This window comes from Prinia subflava, chromosome 29 (genome assembly GCF_021018805.1).
Source record: "Prinia subflava isolate CZ2003 ecotype Zambia chromosome 29, Cam_Psub_1.2, whole genome shotgun sequence".
NCBI classification, from domain to species: Eukaryota; Metazoa; Chordata; class Aves; order Passeriformes; family Cisticolidae; genus Prinia; species Prinia subflava.
Window position 1 is genome coordinate 189132 of NC_086275.1, and position 20426 is coordinate 209557.

General features: G+C 45.7%; 2 protein-coding genes across 5 annotated transcripts in view; both read right to left on the reverse strand.

Moving 5' to 3' along the window:
* Positions 1–795: 795 nt before the first annotated feature.
* On the reverse strand, positions 796–14067 carry BNIP3L (BCL2 interacting protein 3 like). Of its 3 annotated transcripts, none has more exons than XM_063419985.1 (7): positions 13886–14067; positions 8640–8807; positions 8556–8574; positions 7968–8040; positions 6648–6751; positions 5734–5883; positions 796–4030 (listed from the first exon to the last, which is right to left on the reverse strand). In XM_063419985.1, exons 1-7 carry the CDS (start codon positions 13968–13970, stop codon positions 3982–3984), a joined length of 648 nt encoding a protein of 215 aa, XP_063276055.1. In that variant the 5' UTR covers positions 13971–14067; the 3' UTR covers positions 796–3981. The 3 variants fall into 3 exon arrangements, with proteins under 3 accessions (XP_063276055.1, XP_063276054.1, XP_063276053.1); XM_063419984.1 differs by lacking the exon at positions 8556–8574 and having other exon boundaries at positions 796–1064; positions 3945–4030; positions 8621–8807; XM_063419983.1 differs by lacking the exon at positions 8556–8574 and having other exon boundaries at positions 8621–8807.
* Positions 14068–19274: 5207 nt separating this feature from the next.
* PPP2R2A (protein phosphatase 2 regulatory subunit Balpha) overlaps positions 19275–20426 on the reverse strand; it is a 36322-nt gene continuing 35170 nt past the window's right edge. For both annotated transcript variants that reach the window (XM_063420028.1, XM_063420029.1), the window contains exon 10: positions 19275–20370. In XM_063420028.1, the coding sequence (XP_063276098.1) occupies positions 20091–20370 (280 nt within the window). In that variant the 3' untranslated portion in view covers positions 19275–20090. The remainder of the gene's footprint in view (positions 20371–20426) is intronic.

Genomic DNA, 20426 nt, shown 5'->3' on the forward strand with positions numbered 1-20426 from the left:
TCTTCATGGGGAAGAGGTTTTTCAGGAGTACCTGCAGGTTTTTGTTTTGTTTTGACAGTGCTGGTTGAACTACAGGGTCTAGCTCAGGAATCCTGGTGGTTTATTTTGGTTTTCAAGGCACAAAACTCGAAGGAGTCTTCACAAATCACAAACTCAAGGCAAAGATCCCACAAACACCCCCAGGGAAACAGGGCTTCACTTGCAGATGGGATTTTCACAGGTATGCACACACACAAAAGTATAAATAACGTTTTACAGTGAATTTTGCCATTAAAGAATTCAAATTCTAAGCTTTTCATATGTGTACAGTGAAGCCTGAATCCAGGGTAAGGAGGACACAATGTCCCAGCACCGAACTCAAACACAGGTCAAGGAAGAAGAAACACTCCCAGAATCTGAAATTCTTGGACAAGAATGAAAAGAAACGTGAAGACAGTCCCCAACTCCATCCAAATGTGATTTATACCAGAATAATCCCAAAGCAAAGAAAGTGCTGCCTTGTGCAAGATGATCTCGTATTTATTTTTGCATTATGACTAAAAAGGTTTTGAAGCAATTCAAAAGTTCAGGCCCAAGTTTCACTGTGAGTCCCAGAAACTTTCTGAAAATAGGGTTTGTAATTATCTCTTATTCCTCTGAAAAAAGAAACTCCCATTTCCACAAAGTTCTGGATTTACAGATTAAAAATATAGAAAAGAATAACTCAATTGGGTGGTACCAGAAATCAGAATGAACAACTCTCCTCAGGACAAATAGAAATAATCCCTGCTCTTGCACCAAGAACATGGAGGCAGATTAACAATCAGGGTTTATCTCCCTTCCTCTTTAATCTGCAAATTAAACACAATTAGGGAACAGAAGAGAAATACAAGGAATACAATAGAGTTGACCAATCATACAAAATCTCAGTGATTCTATTTTACATTTCAAATGCCACCACATTATTTTCCTTTCAGAGTTCTCCTGGACAAGGTACTGGAGGATTTGGAGAAGGTACACGAGGCCAAGCAGGGGAAATACTTTTATTAAGCGCTTCAGGAAATGAAGCGGATGATCCCAGGTCACTAAAAAACAAAATAAAAACAAACCCAAGTGATCTTTCCAAAAAAAAAAAGAAATTATTCCAGTCTATAAACAGCAGCTTCAATGTTCGTGTCACCCAGAACAAGAGTTCCATAAAACATTTTAAAAAGCAGACCTGTAAAAAAAGGGAGAGAGGAGAAAGCAAAGAAAGGCGCAGCACGAAGAGATTTCAGACAACCACTTTTGTGAGAGCTTTAATGGCACAAAATGTTTGTAAGCTACAACTTATACATGTAAACTGTATATAATGGTACAAAGTGCTAACTAATTTATGAAGAATGCATAATCACTTTGGCTCAGTTAACTCCAATCTTTCTCGACAAAGGTCAATTAAAAAATTTGAATTTTGAACAATCTTTCACTTTTGAAAACGGTCAGTAAATCTGTATTTGTGCAGTTAGGTCAGCCTGCATCTTGAATGTGCGAGTTTATGCATTTTTTTTTCTTGATCCTATTTACAAATAGCCTAGGCCAGTTTTCACTGAAGTGTAAGAAAAACAAAGCCTACTTTTTTTTTTGTTTTGTTTTCCTTTTTTTTTTTTTCCAAAACTGTAAACAGGTATAAAGCTTTTTTTTAAACAACATTTATCTTAACAAAACTTCCACTCTCAGGAACTGAAACCCCTTTTGGAATGATCCAACACTCCGTTGCTGTTCATTGTAAAACTGGAAGCTGCAGATTTTCCTGCAATGCTTAGAAGAGGGTTGCAATAAATATTGCATTGATCCCAGCCAGTGTTACAGCGACCACGGGGCTTTTTCACAGGTTTTATTTCAAATCCCACCAGTGCTCTTCATGCTCCAGCCACAAGCTTGCACTGTTATTGATCAGATATTCTGAAAAATCACCTTTTTATTTAGAAACGGGTGATTTATTGGGTTTTGCTCTTTAAAAAGTGTTCCCTACTTAGGAAAAAATCTCTTTTTCCGCTCCTCCATTTCATACAAAACAAGGTGCTGTGTCAGAACTCAGAGCGGTCCAGCCTTTCTCCTGTCCCCTCGGATTTTAGGGCTGTAAAATGAAGATTTTGGTGCTCTCTAAAACACCCTCCACCCACCCCCACCTCTGGTGAAACCCAATATCCAGCCCCAAAACAAACCCGCACTTTGGGCAGCTCCAGTGCCACTAAGGATTCACAACTAAAAGAAGAAAATAAAGCAGATTGCTCAAGAGGATTTGTTGTCCACCCTGAAGCATTCTCTGACAGCATTCAGGAGTAGAGAATGAAAATAAATACAGTGTAGCAGTGGGTCCATACTTAACTTTTTCACTTCCTGGGAACTAACTAAAGTTTTTTTTTAACCCAAATCTCAGCTGGGATTTAGCTTCTATGCATCAATCATTGCTCTATCAAATAATTAACTTTATAAAGTCTGATGCAAGCAAATAATTATAGGTAGCTGTTTTCTCCAAATGGCTGACGAGGTTTTCTTATTTTCTACAAGTCAGCCTACTAAAGTTTTTATTTAAACGAGATTTTTGCTAGTCTTAAAATTAGCATTGGTTCCCTAAATACTTAGTATTAAAGTCTATATCATATTTTTATATATATATTCATATATATATATATATAAAAAGAGTATTCTATCCTTCAGAGTTCATGCTACATGTTCTGAAATCCAATAAAATCTATTTGAGGACGTGACCGTCCCGATGCTTTGTAACAATTTGGTACTAAAGCTTCACATTTTGAAAAGAAGTGTCACTGAAGGAGGACAAGGCTTTAATGTTCCCTAAGATAAAATTCAACAACATCAGTGAGAAATCTACCCCTAACATGAGACATCACAAGTGACTTGCAGGTTCCAAGTATCCCCAAAAAGGAGATTGTACAGTAAACAATAAGAGAGAGGAATATTGAAAATTCATTTTTGCAGAGCTTTTAAAACTCCTGAACCTTTTTGCACCTGCAAGATTGTCCCCCCCGAGGATGAGAAAAACGCTTTTCCTGCCGGATCCTTGGAGCTGTCAATGGTTCCACCACAAACAGAATAATCTCCTTTTACACACAGCCTACCTACACTACAGCTGTTGGGGTTTTTTCCTTAATTCAGAACTACTTTCAAAAGGAAAATTTCACGTCGAAAATTTTCCCTTAAGAAAATGGGTAAAGAAAAAAAAAAAGCTTCTTCACATGCAAACAATGCGATTTTTCTAATGTTTCCTAAGTATCAGACAGGTTTTCCTACAAGGAATAAGGAGCTGACTTCATAGAAAAGACAAGATTACAACAATTGCCTAGTATTAAAATATGCTGATGGATTTAGTTATCCTACTTTAAAATTTATGCAGTCTTTGCGTCCTGTAATTCAAATGGTGTTTGTTAGCCAATGAAAGGGGCCGAGCAAATTCCCCCCAAAAGCTGATTTAAACTGGATCTTTATTGCCAGCGATTTCTTAGTTTATTCCATAAATAAATGGAATTTTTAAAAAATTTTTACAAAAGAAAAACTCTCTTCCACTCCAGCGATTTCCTTTTCAAGACACTGTTTTATCACCACCATGCAGTCAACACTTACACCATGCACTGAACTGCAACTGAAGTCAGGTTGCACTAAGGAGGCAACAGCATCACTGCTAAAATTAAACTTGCTGGTGGCATTTTGCATTGAGAGAAGCCCTTGCAACATAGAGACAAGTTGTAAACTCCACCCAGCAACTCTGCCGTGTCTTGCAGGCCCAGGAGACGGGGGAAAATGGGAGAGAGGGAAAGAATGTGGATAGCCAAACACCTCACCAGAGTTCCAACACAATACTGAATTCCAGAGTTAGCAAAAACCTGGAGACGGAAGGGGAGGGTGGAGTCAGGGTCATGCTTAAAATGGTCTCAAGTCAAATGTACTGGATGAGACAGCAACACCTGCACGGGTCAGGGGTCCAGGTTTGCACTCCGAGCCTCAGTAGGTGCTGGCTGAGGGTGTGGTCAGGCGTTTCCCGATGTAGATGCTGAAATAAAAAGGAGAAGGGTGTGGGATGGCACAGAGCACTCCCTGCTTCCCGCTGCCCCCACCCCTCTCTCAAGGCTGAATCCATCCACAGGCTTCACTTCTCTGCTGTAAAATCACGTCCAGGGAGGTTTGGGTGAGGCTGGAGGGATCAGTGCTCACCCAAATTGGGTTTTCCTGCAGTCCCAGGCTCACCTGAAAACCCCAGTCCTAAAGCTTTTGTGTTTTGAGTATTTACAGAATCTTACCAATCCTCACTGCCTGTGTTAACCTGGCATTTCTACTTTAAACCAATCCTTGTGACACAGCTCAGCAGAAAATGGGGATGAGAACAAGAACAAGGAGGGCAGGACCACTCCCCAATTCCTCCATCCTGCCTCTTCAAGCCCATACACTAAAAATCCTAAATTCTCCATTTACACTCTGTGATAAACTAACTCCTGCTTATTTTGAATTCTCTCAGCTTGTGATTCTTCACACCCTGTGGGCATTCACTGCCATGGCAGGGATCAGAGGCAGTGCCCTCCTGGGCTCTGTGTGAGGCTGCCTGAGCCCCTGGGACAGACCCCAGACCCCCTGTCCTGTCCCCAAACCCTCCAGGGATGTCCTGGATTGTGACATCTGAGGAGCAACACTGCAGAAACCTGGGGTAAAACAAACACCCATGGACAGGGAGCCCTAAACCCCTGAGCATCGAGGATCTGTGCAAACACTGAGCACAGCAAGATTTAAATCACTGCAGGAATGCAGGATCTCCCTGTGGTACGAACATCTCACGGTGCATCCTCACATATTCTATCCTAATTTATCAGATGGTTTGCAGGAATTTAAAAGAGACACTTGAAGTGCACCCACAAAACCAAACACAAAGGTAAATAAAACCATGTTGTGAGCACATCTATCCTAATTTATCAGATGGTTTGCAGGAATTTAAAGAGACACTCGAAGTGCACCACAAAATCAAACACAAAACTAAATAAAATTGTGTTTTGAGCACATCTATCCTAATTTATCAGATGGTCTGCAGAAATTTAAAGAGATATTCGAATTGTATCCACAAAAGCAAACACAAAGCTCAATAAAACCATGTTTTGAGCCCATGCCCCATCCCAGAAGAACATCAGGTGGATAAACAGAATGTAAGGATTTAGGCAAAATGAGAGATTATGTGGGATTACAGAGGCAATGAAAACACTGCTGAGCACAGGCACAGCTGATCCTTCAGGACATATCCAATATTTCATTTCTCTAAATACTCAAACCTTGACTTTCAATACATCACAATGCAGCATTCAACTGGAAATGACAGTCTGTGCCACACACACCCCCTCAGCATCATCATCTGTACAGTGGAGTTTCATACTGGTCAGTAAAAGTTATTTTTCATCTATTCTAATTTTCCCCTTTAGAACCTAAAGAATTTAAATAGAAGGAACCTGATCAAACTGCACATGTTACAACTGCAAAGGTTATTTGCAAACTCATGCATGGATATTCAATATAACTTGATTCATTCTAGAAATAAAGCACATTAAAGACTGTAAAGTTTTAATTGTTGCAAAGTTTTCATGCTTTTGTAAAAATATACCAAATTTGGGTGAGGGACAAAAATCATTTTTCTACAAAAAGCTCTTTTCAGCAGGCCCTGACATTCAAGCAAAGCGCAAAAGCAAAAGCTGAAGTGAGAATTAGGTTAATACTTACCCTAGTCCCAGAGCCAAAACATGAGATATGAACAGAGATGGAATGAAAACCTTTAGAAACTCTGCTGAGAAAATGCCACCTTTTTTCATTGCTCCACTTTTTCTCATACTTAGAGACACTGAACGTTTGGGATGTCTGAAATGGAATTCCCTGCAAGAAGAGGGGGAGGGAGGGGGAAAAATTCAACAAGACTTTTTTGTTTCTTTGCCGTTTTTTCTTTTTTTTTTTTTGCATACAAACACACAGATCTCTGTAGGAACATTTTATTTTTTTTTTTAAGTAGAAAGAGCTAGAGATCAAAGTCCAAGATCCCTTACACAGAGTAAGGAACCAAAGGTGATAAGAGGAGGGATTGTGGAGAGACCACTTAGACAGAACAGACACAAAGCGAGCAGGAGCTGCAGAGAGAGGGAATTTCAGGATTTGTTAGCAAGAGGCCTCATTTTTCTGTTCCAAACACAGATACAGAAGTCTGCCACATTTAGACAGCATCCTCTGCTTTAATAAAAATGCTTTGCACTCAAGGATCTCGAGGTTTCCCCTTCTGTGGATGAACATTACATATTTTACATAGAAAGAAAAAAGGGACAGAGAATTTAGGAGACTTGCTCAGCACTGTTCCATTCACTAAGCCAAGACTAAATCCCGTAAATCCCAGCTCCACAAACCCAGCTCTCCCATTAATTTTGTCAAGAAATCTTGCAATCAGCTTGCTGTGCCTTTGTATCACTTCAAGTCATTCTGTTGCTATTTGGATTTTCATACCTTCGTTGTTTTGACCTTTTTAGCCTCCCCACAGAGAAATCAATCTCTTCCCAAGATGAGCTTATTTTGATTGTGAGATTGTGATCCTTTCCTTCATCTAGTCATTAAAATACATTAATATTCATTAAAAAAAGCAGAGTTGGACTCACTTGGGAGGAATGTTTTCAGGCCTACTTGACCAGTCTGACACCCAGTCTGCACTTTTCTTCAAAATTTCCAATTCTTTCTCTCCTTCTGCTGCTTCTTCTTCGGACTGGAACACACAGGGGACAAACCTTGTAACACTCAATTAGCAACTGCTCAGGGTGTTAAATTGAGAGTGACAACAGTGGTGACACGATAAGCACCAAATGGTGGCACCTGATAAACCAGCAAGTGTTCTTGGACTGCTGATTATTTCAAAGAGATTTGATTTTGCCAGCAGAAGTCAGGAAACCACAAATTCTATGACTATATCCAGGATTTCCACATCATTGCATGCTGTTTGTTTTTTTTAAATAACTAAAACAAAGGATTATTTTAATCCTAAATGTAATAAACCAGAACTGTGCAAAAAAATATTTACAAATGGAAAAAAAACCCCATTAGGTTGATGGCATTCCATTTAAAGCCCACAGAACATGACTAAAAACGTGGGAAGTCAAATAAAAAGGTTCCAAAACCAGTATTTTGACTTTTTAAAGGTGTTATTAGTTATTTAAAATTTTTATTACTTGCAACCAGTAGCTTCTACTGGGTGAATCCCAGATGCAGGAGGGAAAGGCAAGCACTCACTCTAATTGAATATAAAGATTTAACTTCACATCAATAGATGCAAATGTTGCCATGTAAGAAAAGAAATAAATTAGGAAGAGAACACCACTGACTTTAATTCCTACTTTGTATTAAAACAATACAAGAGTCTCCTGAGTAACTCTTATGAAAATAAGATAAACCACTTCCAACCTTGAGAAGCACAGAAAGATCAAAGAGCTCAGTCACAAATGAGGTGCAGAGCTCACCAACACCTTCATTCAGACCCCTCTGGCTCTCAGGGCACAACTGCAACAGTTCCAGGTCTTTGACAAAATTAAATTAAAACTTTCACTCTTCCACGAATGCTTGTTATTTGTACTGCTGAAGACAGCAAATTCTACGGGATGATGGAATTAAGAGCTGAGCATTGGTCTCCTCTCAGTTGGTGTTTGGAGATTCCTCAGTCGTGTGAGTGTCTGCACAGCAATCACTGAGATCTCCTGAGAAATATCAACATTTCACACCCAGCTTTGAGCCCAGAGCCAGCAGGGTGACACAGGAACAGGACTGCTAAAGAAGAGGCATTTCTCAGCTGTACACACAGAGACTCACTCCAAAACTACTCATCTCTAAATCAAATTTCAATTAATACAGAATTGAAGCCTTTTGACACTCCTCAAGCCTAGATCAAATATCCACAAGTTACAAATTTTAAAAGTTAAGGAAGAAAATACCTGAGAACTACTGTCTTTACTTGTGTGCATTTCCACATCAAAAGTTATCTGTCCATCATCTTGAGGTGACGGGCTGAAGAAAAATTGATTTCATTAGGTCATTCTGTCAGATAAAGAATCATCAGTGTAGATAAATCTCAGCTGAATCATTTACTCATGCATTTCTAGACATTATTCAGCCGAGTTACAGACTGCACCACCCTTCAAATCCCAAATACCAGCAGCAGAAAGTCTTCCCAACCCCCTCATCTTTTCATTTTTTTAAAATTTATAATCCTACCTTTCTCGACAGTGTTGACAGTTGCTCCCTAAAGCAACGAAAGCACTGCCCAAGAGTTCATCTGCTGCAGAAAAGCTGCAAATCCCTTTGCTCTTGCAGGGAACACTGCCAGTATTGTGAATTACGTGTGGTTTTGGATTGTTACAAGTGGAAGCATCACACAGCTCCAAACACCGGAGCACAGCAGACTCTGCTCCCCCGAGAAAAAGCTTCCAAAAAAAGGGGCAGAGCAGCCAGCACTGCTTTACCTGTCACAGTGGGAGCTTCCCAAAAAAAGGGGCAGAGCAGGCAGCACTGCTTTGCTTTACCTGTCGCAGTGGGAGCTCCCTCTGGAGCTTCCCAAAAAAGGGGCAGAACATCCAGCACTCCGTACCTGTCACAGTGGGAGCTGCCTCTGGAGCTGCTCTGTCCCGACTCGTGCTGGGCGTCCAGCAGGATTTTCTCCATGTCCCCGTTGTGGATGGAGGACGAGGACGGGACGTGCTCCAGCCCGCCGTTCTTGCCGCCGTCGTTGCCGTTCCCGTTGCCGTTGCCGTTCATCTGCAGCTCCACCCAGGAACCTGCGGGGCAGCCCAGATGTCACCCCCGGGGACACGGAACACACCCCCGGGACACAGAACACACGCCCAGGGACACAGAACACATCCCGGGGGACACGGAACACACGCCCAGGGACACAGAACACATCCCGGGGGACACGGAACACACGCCCAGGGACACAGAACACATCCCGGGGGACACGGAACACAGCCCTGGGGACACAGAACACAGCCTGGGGACACGGAACACAGCCCTGGGGACACAGAACACAGCCCTGGGGACACGGAACACAGCCTGGGGACACGGAACACAGCCCTGGGGACACGGAACACATGTCCAGGGGACACGGAACACACACTCCAGGACACGGAACACAGCCCCGGGGACACGGAACACAGCCTGGGGACACGGAACACAGCCCCGGGACATGGAACACATCCCTGGGGACACAGAACACATGTCCAGGGGACACGGAACACAGCCTGGGGACACGGAACACATGTCCAGGGGACACGGAACACAGCCTGGGGACACGGAACACATGTCCAGGGGACACGGAACACAGCCTGGGGACACGGAACACATGTCCAGGGGACACGGAACACAGCCTGGGGACATGGAACACAGCCTGGGGACACAGAACACAGCCTGGGGACACAGAACACACCCCCGGTTATCGAGGGGAGCAGAGGGGAGCCCCGACAGTGCTGGGTGCAGATAACACGGATAACACCCGCTGCCCTGGGGAGGCACAAACACGGCACAGACAGCAGCGGGGTTCCTCTTCCATCACAACACCCCTGGAAGCTGCGCTGCTGCTCCCCCTCACTCTGGAGCTGGTCAAGAAAATGTCCCCTTTCTCCCCAGTTATTAATGCTTTCATCTCTTTCTGCAGTTTGGAGATTTAATTAACGATGGATCATTCCATTAAATGTCACTCTGTGTTCTACTTTCCTTTCTCAAACAGAATTTTCATCCCGCTGCCCCTTACTACAAAACTCCCCCCTTTATTCTTTATATTCTCCTTTCCTTTGCTTCCAAAGGCCTTGGATCAAGCCCTGATTTTTCTATAAATCAGGCAGGCTGCCATTCTCAGCTCCCATTCACAAACATTTCCCATCAAGTTCCAATTTATTGCTTTTTCCCCATTTTTGGTAGTTTTACCCATTGCACTAAGATTCAACAAAGAGTGTAGCATGGATGACAAGAGCAGCTGCTAAAAAGTTCACACACTGGGTAGTTAAAGTGAGGATTTTTATTTTTAAAGGTATTTCTCTTGTATTTTATGTGTAGATTAAATAAATATGAGAGTGTATGTACTGATACATTCTTTAGTGATATGTTTCAATTGGAAACAAACAGGTTTTAGAGGTATTTGGCACCACAATTCCTGTGTAATTTAGTTTATTCCACCTGCAGAAGGCTGAAGTTTTCAGGATTTTTTTTGTATTTAGCTGACTATTTTTTAAAGTTTGGATATGTTCCCCCCTGAGGTAAAAATATCCAAGTAAGAAAAGCAAGCCTGAAGCTACAAACACCACATCTGACACTACTTTTTGAGCATTATTTGTCCGAATTCTACATTTTAACATTGATTTTTGATTTCTGAAATGCACCTGGGAGGGCTTGCACTTATTTTTTGTAGCATGGTTCTGTCTCTGGGAGCCCCATCAGTGACACAGGAAGGGAAGTTTGATAATGAGCCTCTTTTCAAGTTTGATTTGGTGAAGAATTCACCTTCAGCACCAATTATTCATGATGCCACGGCAGTGATGTCTGATGATTCCCAGACAAACAGGGAATTCACAGAGGGAATTTTGGGAGTGCCCAGGCACCAGCTCAGCACTGCACACTCAGATAATCAAGTGTTAACTGGGGAGAGGCAGCTTTGCTCAGTCAGCATCAGACAGAGGCCGTGTTATTCTAGACTGGTGATGATTGCTGGTGTCTGAATGCCTAAATAAAAGTGCCAAACTCCAAGAGCTTCAGCAGGGAGGTTGTTCTGCCTTGCAGCAGCAACAGGCCACACCTGCAAAAAAGCAGGTGGCAAATGCAGTTAGCAAGTGGTGAAAAGTTAGGTAAAAAAAGCTTTATATTCCCCAACAACCACTTGTGGCTATTGGAAAACCAGGATTTGCAAAGCCACCTATGATTCAAAACATCAGCAGAGGGCAAAGGTGTGAGGGGATTTGTGTGTTCCTGTGATACTGCAACACCCAGAGGGTGACCAGACCCCCTCAGTGTGACACAGCTCTAAACCCACTGCCACAAATCCAATTTTGGTTTAATTTTGATTGATTCCCCTCAGGTTGCCAAACTCCGTGTTTATCTAAAACATGCTGTGGCCGTGGCAAGAGGAAATCCCAAACTGTGCTGTGAGTAAAGAGTCCCCGGGAGCCGAGCAGGAGCTGACATGAGGAGCAGCACGTTCCCAGCTGAGCTCACGGGGAGTGACTCAAAATTCGAGGGAGCAGAACCTGCTCAGGCTCCAGCACGCTCCCACTCCCACAGCCAGCCTGGGACACAAATCTCTGCTGCTTTAAAGAGATGGACAGGAATGGATGGAATAAACTGCCCAAATGACAGAGAGTGGGGTTTGCCCTGAGCTTTTCTGAGAACTAAGGAAGTTACATTAATCACCTGCCTGAAAACTTTTACTTGTACCATGTTTCTACTTGACAGTAAAATAGGAAATGTGGCGGAATGAAGAGTGGTGGAATTAAGAGTGGTAGAATTGAGAAATGTGGCAGCATCTCCTCCCTTCACAAATCACATAAAACAAAAAGAAAAGAACCCCAAACAACTGTTCATATGAATGGTGTTTTGTCCCAAAATTGTCTGAATTTTGGCTTTGCTCTATGGCTAATTATTTCACTATGAATTTATATGCACTGACTTTAAATCTGTTTTTCCATAACTTGGTGGGCTGTTTTAACAGGAGCTAAACATGTTGGGGAAGATGGGTCTCACTTTGTTTATTCCCTCTGATTTCAGCTGGGTGCATGAAGTGAAGATGTCAAAGGCAATACATAAATAAAAATACCTGTATGCACTTTATAGATATAAAAATACTCCAAAGTAGTAGCTCAGAAGTAGTCTGAGGCATGATCAACCTGAATAAACTAATAAATATCACTTTTACAATGAAGTACAATATTAATTTAAAAAAAGAAAAAAAAAAAAAAAAAGAAAGGAAAAGAAAGCCAAGCAGATTCCCACAATGGTAATTATTAAGCAGATTTTCCATGACAGAGCTAGATGGGCTCTTGCCTAAGATGGGATTTCTTTTTGTCAATATGTAACAGAGCTCTATAATAATTAAAATACAGGAAACATCTAGAATTCCCAAAGCAAGCAACTTGGGGGTTTTTTATCTCTGTGAACGCAACAAAGCACAGGTTACCAGTTTTATTCCCAGCTCTTCTGCCCTCCAAGTGCTAAGGGATCTTTGAATAAAAGGCCCTAAACACGCACAAACGACCCACAGAGCACCATGAATGGGTGTCTGAGCTCATTAGCCTGAAAAGCTCAGTGAAAAGCTGAGAGAGCGGCAGAAAATGCACCAAAGCATTGTGCAGGGGCTGAACATCTGAATGCGTGGAGCTGACGGGGTGCATTTGTTTTGTTCGCAGAGTGTCCAACATTTCCTCTCCTGCCTTGTGCTCAGCTCCTGCAGCAATCTCTGAGCTGGGTGAGCCTCTGTACGTGGGCAGAGCCATGCCCGGCTTAGAGCTCTCAGCAGATTAAAGAGCCCCACAGGGTGACCACACCGAAAAAATGAGAAATAAAACACACAGGCAGCAAATGTGGTCGTTTCTGAAGTGAGCACCGAGCCAGGCGCCCGGCGTGTCGCAACTTCGACAGCCTAATTGTTATTTAAGTGTAACAGGCCTGAATAATTTGTCAGAATTATTGGCTCAGGTAGCATTGTTTAAGGTGCCACGGTTATCACACGATGTTACCACAACACAATAGCAGCGTGATGAAATGGGCACAGTTTATTCTTTCTTTCATACAATTCCCATGGAGTTGTGGAAAAACAACGAAGAGTTGATTTTGTGGTCAGCAAAACTTCATCGTAAACCACGGGGGTTACAGTTAATCATTGATGCAATTTATTCACCTCTTCTAGCCTTAAAATTTAGAGATGAAAGGACACACCGAAGGAGGTGTTTATACCGAAGGGAAAGCATTTGCCAAGTAAGTACCAGAGCCTACATGATGTGCCTCACTAGTGTTATCCCACGAACAAAAGGATGCAGCAAAGCAGCTGACAGAGATGCCGGATATAGAGGGAAATAGCTCACGTCAGTGCTATTGACTCAGCCACTGAATAAACTCATTCCCACAGCCACGCTCCTCCCCCTACCCCGCTGTATCCCCATCGTCGCTGCTCGGGTAAACTCCGTGTAACCACGCAACGCGCTCGGGCCGCTCCTCGGGGGACCCGACGGCCCTCAGCCCCCGCGAGAGGCGGCGGGGCGGGTCCCGCCGGGCACAGCAGCCGGAGCCCGTTTTATCCACCCCGGCGGTGCCGGGCCGCTGCCCGGGGCTCCGGGGCCGCGCTGTTCTCCGGTCCCCGCCGCTGCCCGGGGCCGCGCTGTTCCCCGGTCCCCGCCGCTGCCCGGGGCTCCGGGGCCGCGCTGTTCCTCGGTCCCCGCCGCTGCCCGGGGCCGCGCTGTTCTCCGGTCCCCGCCGCTGCCCGGGGCCGCGCTGTTCCCCGGTCCCCGCCGCTGCCCGGGGCCGCGCTGTTCCCCGGTCCCCGCCGCTGCCCGGGGCTCCGGGGCCGCGCTGTTCCCCGGTCCCCGCCGCTGCCCGGGGCTCCGGGGCCGCGCTGTTCCCCGGTCCCCGCCGCTGCCCGGGGCCGCGCTGTTGTCCGGTCCCGGCCCCTCCCGAGCTCCGCCGCGGGCCCTGTGCCCCCCACAGCCGCTGCCGGGCCATTTATACCCGCTCCGCCGCCGCCCATTGGCCCCCGGCGGCTCGCGCGGCGCGTCCTCCGCCAATGGCGGCCCGGAACGGCGCGCGGGGGTCGCGGCCCTCAGGGCCCCTCAGGGCCCCCCGCGCCATTCCCCGCCCGCGCCCCCGCGGCCGCACTCACTGTTGAGGCCGGGCTCGCCGTGCGTCCCGTCCGCCGGCGGGTTGTTGTTGTTGTTGTGCTGCGGCAGCTCCTGAGGGCTGGACATGGCGGCGGCGGCGCGGCTGAGGCGACTGAGGAGCCGCTGGGGCAACAACAACAAACCCGGACTCCGTTTCGGGCCCGGCCGCCCCGCCCCGCGTCCCCCCCCAAACCCCACCCCCGGCGCTGCGCAGGCGCGGCGCGCGCCGCTCCCGCCCTCCGCCTCCATGGCGCGACCCGCGCTCGCGCACGTCCCGCGCGTGCGCAGGGCGGGCGCAGAGGGAGCGGCGGCGGCGTGAGGGGAGCGGGGACAGGGAAAGGGAATGGGAATGGGAATGGGAATGGGAATGGGAATGGGAATGGGAATGGGAATGGGAATGGGAATGGGAATGGCAGGGTCAGGGTCGGTCACGCTGGGAAAGCCCCCCCAGACCACCGAGCCCCACCGGCGAGCGATGCCCGCCTTGTCCCCAGCTCAGAACTCCTTGGACACCTCCAGGAATCCCTTGGACACCTCCAGGAATCGCTTGGACACCTCCAGGGATGGGGATCGAAACCTCCCTCGGCAGTTCCCATCCCTGAGCTCCCTTTCCATGGAGAAATTCCTGCTGCTGTCCCCCCTGCCCCTCCCCTGGCCCAGCCTGGGGCCGTTCCCTCTCCTCCTGTCCCTGTTCCTGGAGCAGATCCCAAATCCCCCCGGCTGTCCCCTCCTGTCAGGGACTGTGCAGAGCCACAGGGTCCCCCTGAGCTCCTTCTCATCTTGTTACCTTCGTTCTGTTTGGACATCGCTTCAACTTTAGGGTTTATCTGGAGGCCTGGACTCTTTTTGGTGGAGTTTTGTGACTTCAGCCTCATCTCCGTCACACATAAATCTATTTTTATGAGCATTTTGCTTCCCAAAAGCTGTAAAGGAGCCTTTTACACCATGAGGCCCTCCCATCAACAGCCATGAGAATATAAATTGTGTTTTTTCATTACTGTGCTCGCCGTAGGAGCTCAGTACCAGCAACACCAGCAGAGTGAAACCACACAGACACAACTGCAGTGTGTTCTGTTTACTCCCCATGACAAATGTGAAGAAATCACTTAATTTCTGTGCCAGAACTATTTTAAGCTAGAAAAAAAAGCTTGCATGCACAAGTGGCACAATCATCCCTACATACTACAATGCCTGTTTTAAATATTTTTTGTTTTCTATTCATCTATACTAATATTGGATATTTGAGATCCAAATTGTAACACCAACATTTCTCCTCAGTTTGACTGCAGGCCTTGCATGACCAAACATCGAACCCTGTGGAAAATCTGGATTCCGGAAGAGAATTAGCCACATTAGTAAAAAGAAAGCAGCAATTTAATTAATTTGATAAAACATCTGTTTACAGGTGGAGGGGCTGCAGAAACATTGGAGATTGGAGTCAGAACAATGAGCTACTTGTGATTCTGAATAAAAAACCCCGCCTGGGTAACCCAATCCTCCTTTGCAACCCTCAAATCACAGCCTAACGTGAGCATTTGTCACCACCCTCATTCAGGAAGCGCTTGCCACAACACTTGTGGCATGAATATTTATCAGTCAAGTGGGACAATTAACATTTCTGAGTCAGAAATAAATTGATCAAGATTATAGAGTGAGTCAATGCAGAGCCAGAAATAGCATTCACAAGGGCTGACTTTGAGCCCCGTGCTCCAACCACTACACAGGTTCCTTAAGGCATTTGAATGATGTAATTAATGTTTGTAATTTGAATCCCGGCATGGAAAATGCTGTGACAATGGCGGGGTTGGACAGACACAAAACCACATGTTAATAGAAGAGAAACAATGGCCACAAATTCCTGGGAAAAGCTTTTTGGGCTGGAGTGCCATACAAAGGTTTTTCTTCTAGGAAAAAAAAACCAAAAAAACCCCAACAACAACAACAACAACAACAATGCCTTTAAGTCAATTGAAATCAAACAATTAACAAGACCTGTGCCAAGATAATCCCAGTGGTTTATCTCATGGTTCTGAGGTGTTCTAAACGTTTGAAACAAGTTCAGAAGAGCTGGGTTTGCCCTGAAGTGTCCCAGGCTGGGTTGGACAGGGCTTGGGGCACCCAGGGACAGTGGAGGTGTCCCTGCCATGGCAGGGGTGGCACTGGACGGGCTTTAAGGTCCCTTCCAACCCAAACCATCCCGCGATTCCCAAGTCTAAATCCAGCCACGATTACTTTTATTTTCTTTGTTTAGTATTTCTGTCCCCCAGAGCTGAAAAAGAGCCCTTTCCTGAGCTGGACACACCCAGCACCCCCAGCACCCCACCCTGAACTCCTTGTCCTGCAATAATCCACCCTGGAAACGCTTGTGTGGTTTCATATTTAGCAACAGCCGCTTGCTGTTCGTTCCGGAGGTGACTTCGAGGGACAGTGACCGCACCTGCCGTGACCCCTCGTGGTTCCCAAGCCTCCACCTCTTTCCAGCTGCGTTTTGCCTCCTAGTGGAGAGCCCCGGCTCGGAACAGCATTATTGAAACCAGCCAGGTTCTCCTGTTTGCAAAGGTTGAGATCGTTAAAATCGGAGGGTAAAATTCACTGCGTAGAGAAATGGAATTCACAGTTTTTATTCTCTCAGCTGTGAAACAAACGCTTAATTTTGTTTTTATACCGTCGCTTCTCTTTACAAGCCCAAACCGAGTTAAATGAGATGTTTGCTGCGGGCAAACAAACAGCTCCAGACAGAGCAGCCTCACTCCCAGTGCTTCTCGATCCAAGTCCTTTACAACAGCCAATTCCGTGGGAAAGGGCAAAAGGAGGCACCTTTTATTCAATAAAAGGAGGTTTTGATGTCAGCCAGGATGTTTTACACCTCCACAGCCCGAGGGGAAGAGCAGCACAAAGGAAATTGCTTCCCAGCTCTGCTGTGCCCAAGAAGACGACAATAAAAAATCTCTGTTAAAATATTGGTATTCCATCATCCACAGCCCCTCTCCAGGAGGGGAAACCCCACAGGTTTCTGTGTGTCAGCACTTCCTGAGCTTTTCCCAATCAGGCTGATAATAAAAGGATCTGTTATCAGCAAGAAATGATCCTGTCCTCCCTGAACAGAGGAGCAGTAGGGGAGCAGGTGCTGCTGCATATCCAGCGCGTTTTCCGGGCAGCAGCCAGGCCCTAGCAGGGGAGTGACAAAGGACTGGAGCACAGGGAGGTGACAAAGGACTGGAGCACAGGGAGGTGACAAAGACTGGAGCACAGGGAGGTGACAAAGACTGGAGCACAGGGCTCTCCTGCCCCAGGCACTGGCAGCTGGATGAACACCTCACCCTGAGCACGGACTGGTGGCAGGAGTGACACCGCAGTTGGCACATCGCAGACACAACCTGCCTAAGTGGCGGCTGGGGGCATTTCAGTCCCCCTCAGTGGCTTTGGGACAGCAGTGCAGGGAACAGAACGCTCTCCCGGTGTTTAGCCTGGCATTCAGGGACTGGGAAAGGCAGATCTGTACTGGTTTTACTGGGAGGAGGCTGCGTGAGTGGAGCAGCTGAAGGCAGTGACCAGCACGATCCTGCTGGGACGCTGCTCCCCAGGCACAGGGAAGAGAGCACCCATCCAAAAATCCCTGCAAAAGCACAAGAGGGGAGGGGCAGGAAAGAGCATAAAAAGCATCCTGACAAAGCATATTCTCTGCGGACTTTTATTAATAAAATAGACGATTTACAGCATGTATCAGTGAACAGTGTGCTTAGAGAGTTCTCTAATGGACAGTGTGACAGCACAGGCAGGAGCTGGGTTTGGTGAGGACAAGTCAAACTTCAGATGACATCTCAAGGATCCCAAAAACCCCAAACCCTCTCCCAAGGCGAGCTCTAGGCCATCCCAGCAGGCCCAGCTGAGATCCGAGGCTGTGCTGGAGTATTGCTCTGGGGGATTGCACCGCTCGCTCTGTGCCACCTTCCTGTGCTCAGCTCTGGCTGTGGCTGTGCCCAGCACCTCCAGCGCATCCCTGGGATTTGGGGGGCACAGGAGCAGCAGCCTCAGCGCCCTGCCCCTCATCTCCCCCACGCAGCATCGGCAAACCTACACAAAACAAGCATTTCATCACCTCTGTGCCCTCGCGGCGAGTAAAGAATAACCTCGGCCCTGGAAAGAGCTGTACATGTGATTAACGTTACTCAACGAGTTGTTTCTTGAACCGGTGGAAAGCCTGGGTGCTGCAGTAAAATCAGTCACATGCTGCTAGCAGGAGTAGGGCCCGCTGGTTTATTCACCCACTGGAAAAGAGCTGCTGTCCCCGGGGCAGTTCGTTTGTTTTACAAGGCTAACAGGTGAAAAAATAAAAAAGGTAAAATCCTTACAAAGGCTCATGGTCAGGCATGCACAGTACAAGACAAATACTGTATTTGAGAGAAGTGGATTAATAAATATTAGAATTTTTTACAATTTCAAACCACTGCACAAGGACTTAAAAAAACGGAAGAGTGATTGCAAGAGTAGTCTTGTTAACAACCTCTAACTCAGCCCAAATTTTACAGCAGAAACAGTATCTCAGTTGATCAAATCATAATGCCATTTTAATAACTACCTCTAAGCCACAGAAATCATTAAATACAGGCAACTCAAAAGTGAAAATTCTCCCAGTCAAGGTAAATTCACCATGAATTCAAACTTCACTGAACATTTCCATGAAGGAAGAGCAAAACCTAAAAGCACACTTAGCAAAAATATCTGGAAGTAAAAACTCATGAGCCTTATAAAGCATCAGTATCTAGTTCATCTTTGGATAAGCCTTATGTGCTGAAGAGTTGAAATCTCTCACGTCACTATGAACATTTATTTCATGCAGCTTCTGTACTCCACACGTTTGGCTCCTTGCACCCAGTGAACATTTCTGTAGGTGCAGGAACTTTTGCAAAGCCAAAAGCCAGAAGAAAACACTTGCATGGTTCAAAACTACATTTCCAGTTAGCAATAAATACAGGAAATAGAGCAGCAGGATGCAGTGCAGTCATAGCTATGGAACCATGGTGCTGCTACTACAGAACACCACACAGGAGCTCAGACAACTTCTCACAAAGCCACGGGGACTCGGTGCTCTAAACAAGGCATTCAAGGCATTTTATCCTAAAACAAGGCATTGGAAAAACCAGGATGAAACCAAACATTAAGACATCAGTCCCATAAAATGGAATTTAAAACCTGGAGATTCTATTCCCTTTCTGATTGAAAGCAACAGGTTAAAAAGAGGAGCATTCAAGGACACGGGCAGTGACTGCTCAAAACCTGAACAAGTCGTGGTGCCGAGGTGGAAGTGGTCACACATGGCTGGAGTGAATGCAGGTACCTGTGAAATCCCTCCCTCATCATTCCCGTGAAAAATAATTAATACTGGTTAAAATCATTACAAAAAACATCATTTTATTTTCATGCATCTAAGGTAAAACACAGAGTATTTGTATAAAGAGGTAGATTTAAAAAAAAAAAAAAAGAAAACAGATTCTCCATTCTTTGTCACTTTTATTCAGTAGTTTGTTTTTTTTTCCTTATTTTCTCTTTTTTTTTTGGTGCCAGACATGGCAAGGAGTGATTACAAGTCAACTGTTTATTAAAACATTTGTTGCAACACAGACCCCCTTTACCACTGACCCCAAACGGACCCATTTTATGTGCTTTATTTTGTTTATTCTTTTTCCATACACCACCACCGAGGCGAGGTGGAGGGGGACGAAGGGGGAAGGGGGAGTCCAGGAGGCCAGAAGGAGGAGGAATGCTACAAGCCACAGCAAGAATGAGCTGTATTTAATAAAAAAAGGGGGCCACGAATGATACAGTAATGAGGTTACACAATTAAATCCCATAGCATGATTGAAGGCTTTCCCTGTGTCTGACGTCATCACAATGGAAGGCATAAAAAGTGGAGTAAACTGATGTTGAGACAGTCCAGTCTAGTCCATTAGGCAAGATGGTGCAAGTAGTCATTTAAATTAAAAAGTGCCCTATCCTCACCTAAATGGCTAGCAGGCATGGAGACAACAGAGCCACAGAGCCTTCTCCATGGAGCTATAAAAGTGTGTTGTCATATGGCACATTTTTAAACACTGGAAAGGGGTGCCATAATGGACCTCTCACTCGCTTTTCGTTACAGGTACAAATGCTAGATTCAACTATTTCAACTATGCAGGAAGTGACTTCTTCGCTTAGGAATGCCAAACCCTAATTCATCTTGTCTTGAAATATATACAAGTTGTTTGTGGTGGCTACAGCGATGATGTTCTCCTTGGGGTGCCAGGCCGTGTGCAGGATCTTCTTGTTGAAGTCCAAGCTGTCGACGCTGATCTCGTCCTTCTTCCTCTTGCCGCTGGCGCAGACCTTGCGCGGCTTCAGCACCGTGCGCGGTTTGTTGTTCTCCCGCGACGCCTCCAGGGTGATGTCCCGCTTGCTGTTCCTGTCAAACATCCTGAAGAAGTTGTTGTAGGATCCTGTCATGACAATGCTGCGCACAGGGGGAGGGAGAGAAGTGTCAGTGAGGGGTTTCTGTTCCTTCGGAGG

Excerpts from the sequence above, each read along its gene's own strand:
- BNIP3L (XM_063419985.1), bottom strand. The coding sequence starts at position 13,970 with ATGTCCAGCCCTCAGGAGCTGCCGCAGCACAACAACAACAACAACCCG. Across the intron at positions 6,752-7,967 it reads GTAAAGACAGTAGTTCTCAG|TCCGAAGAAGAAGCAGCAGA; the intron begins GTATTTTCTTCC and ends TGTGTGTTCCAG. Across the intron at positions 4,031-5,733 it reads GTTTTGGCTCTGGGACTAGG|CATCTACATCGGGAAACGCC; the intron begins GTAAGTATTAAC and ends TTTTTATTTCAG.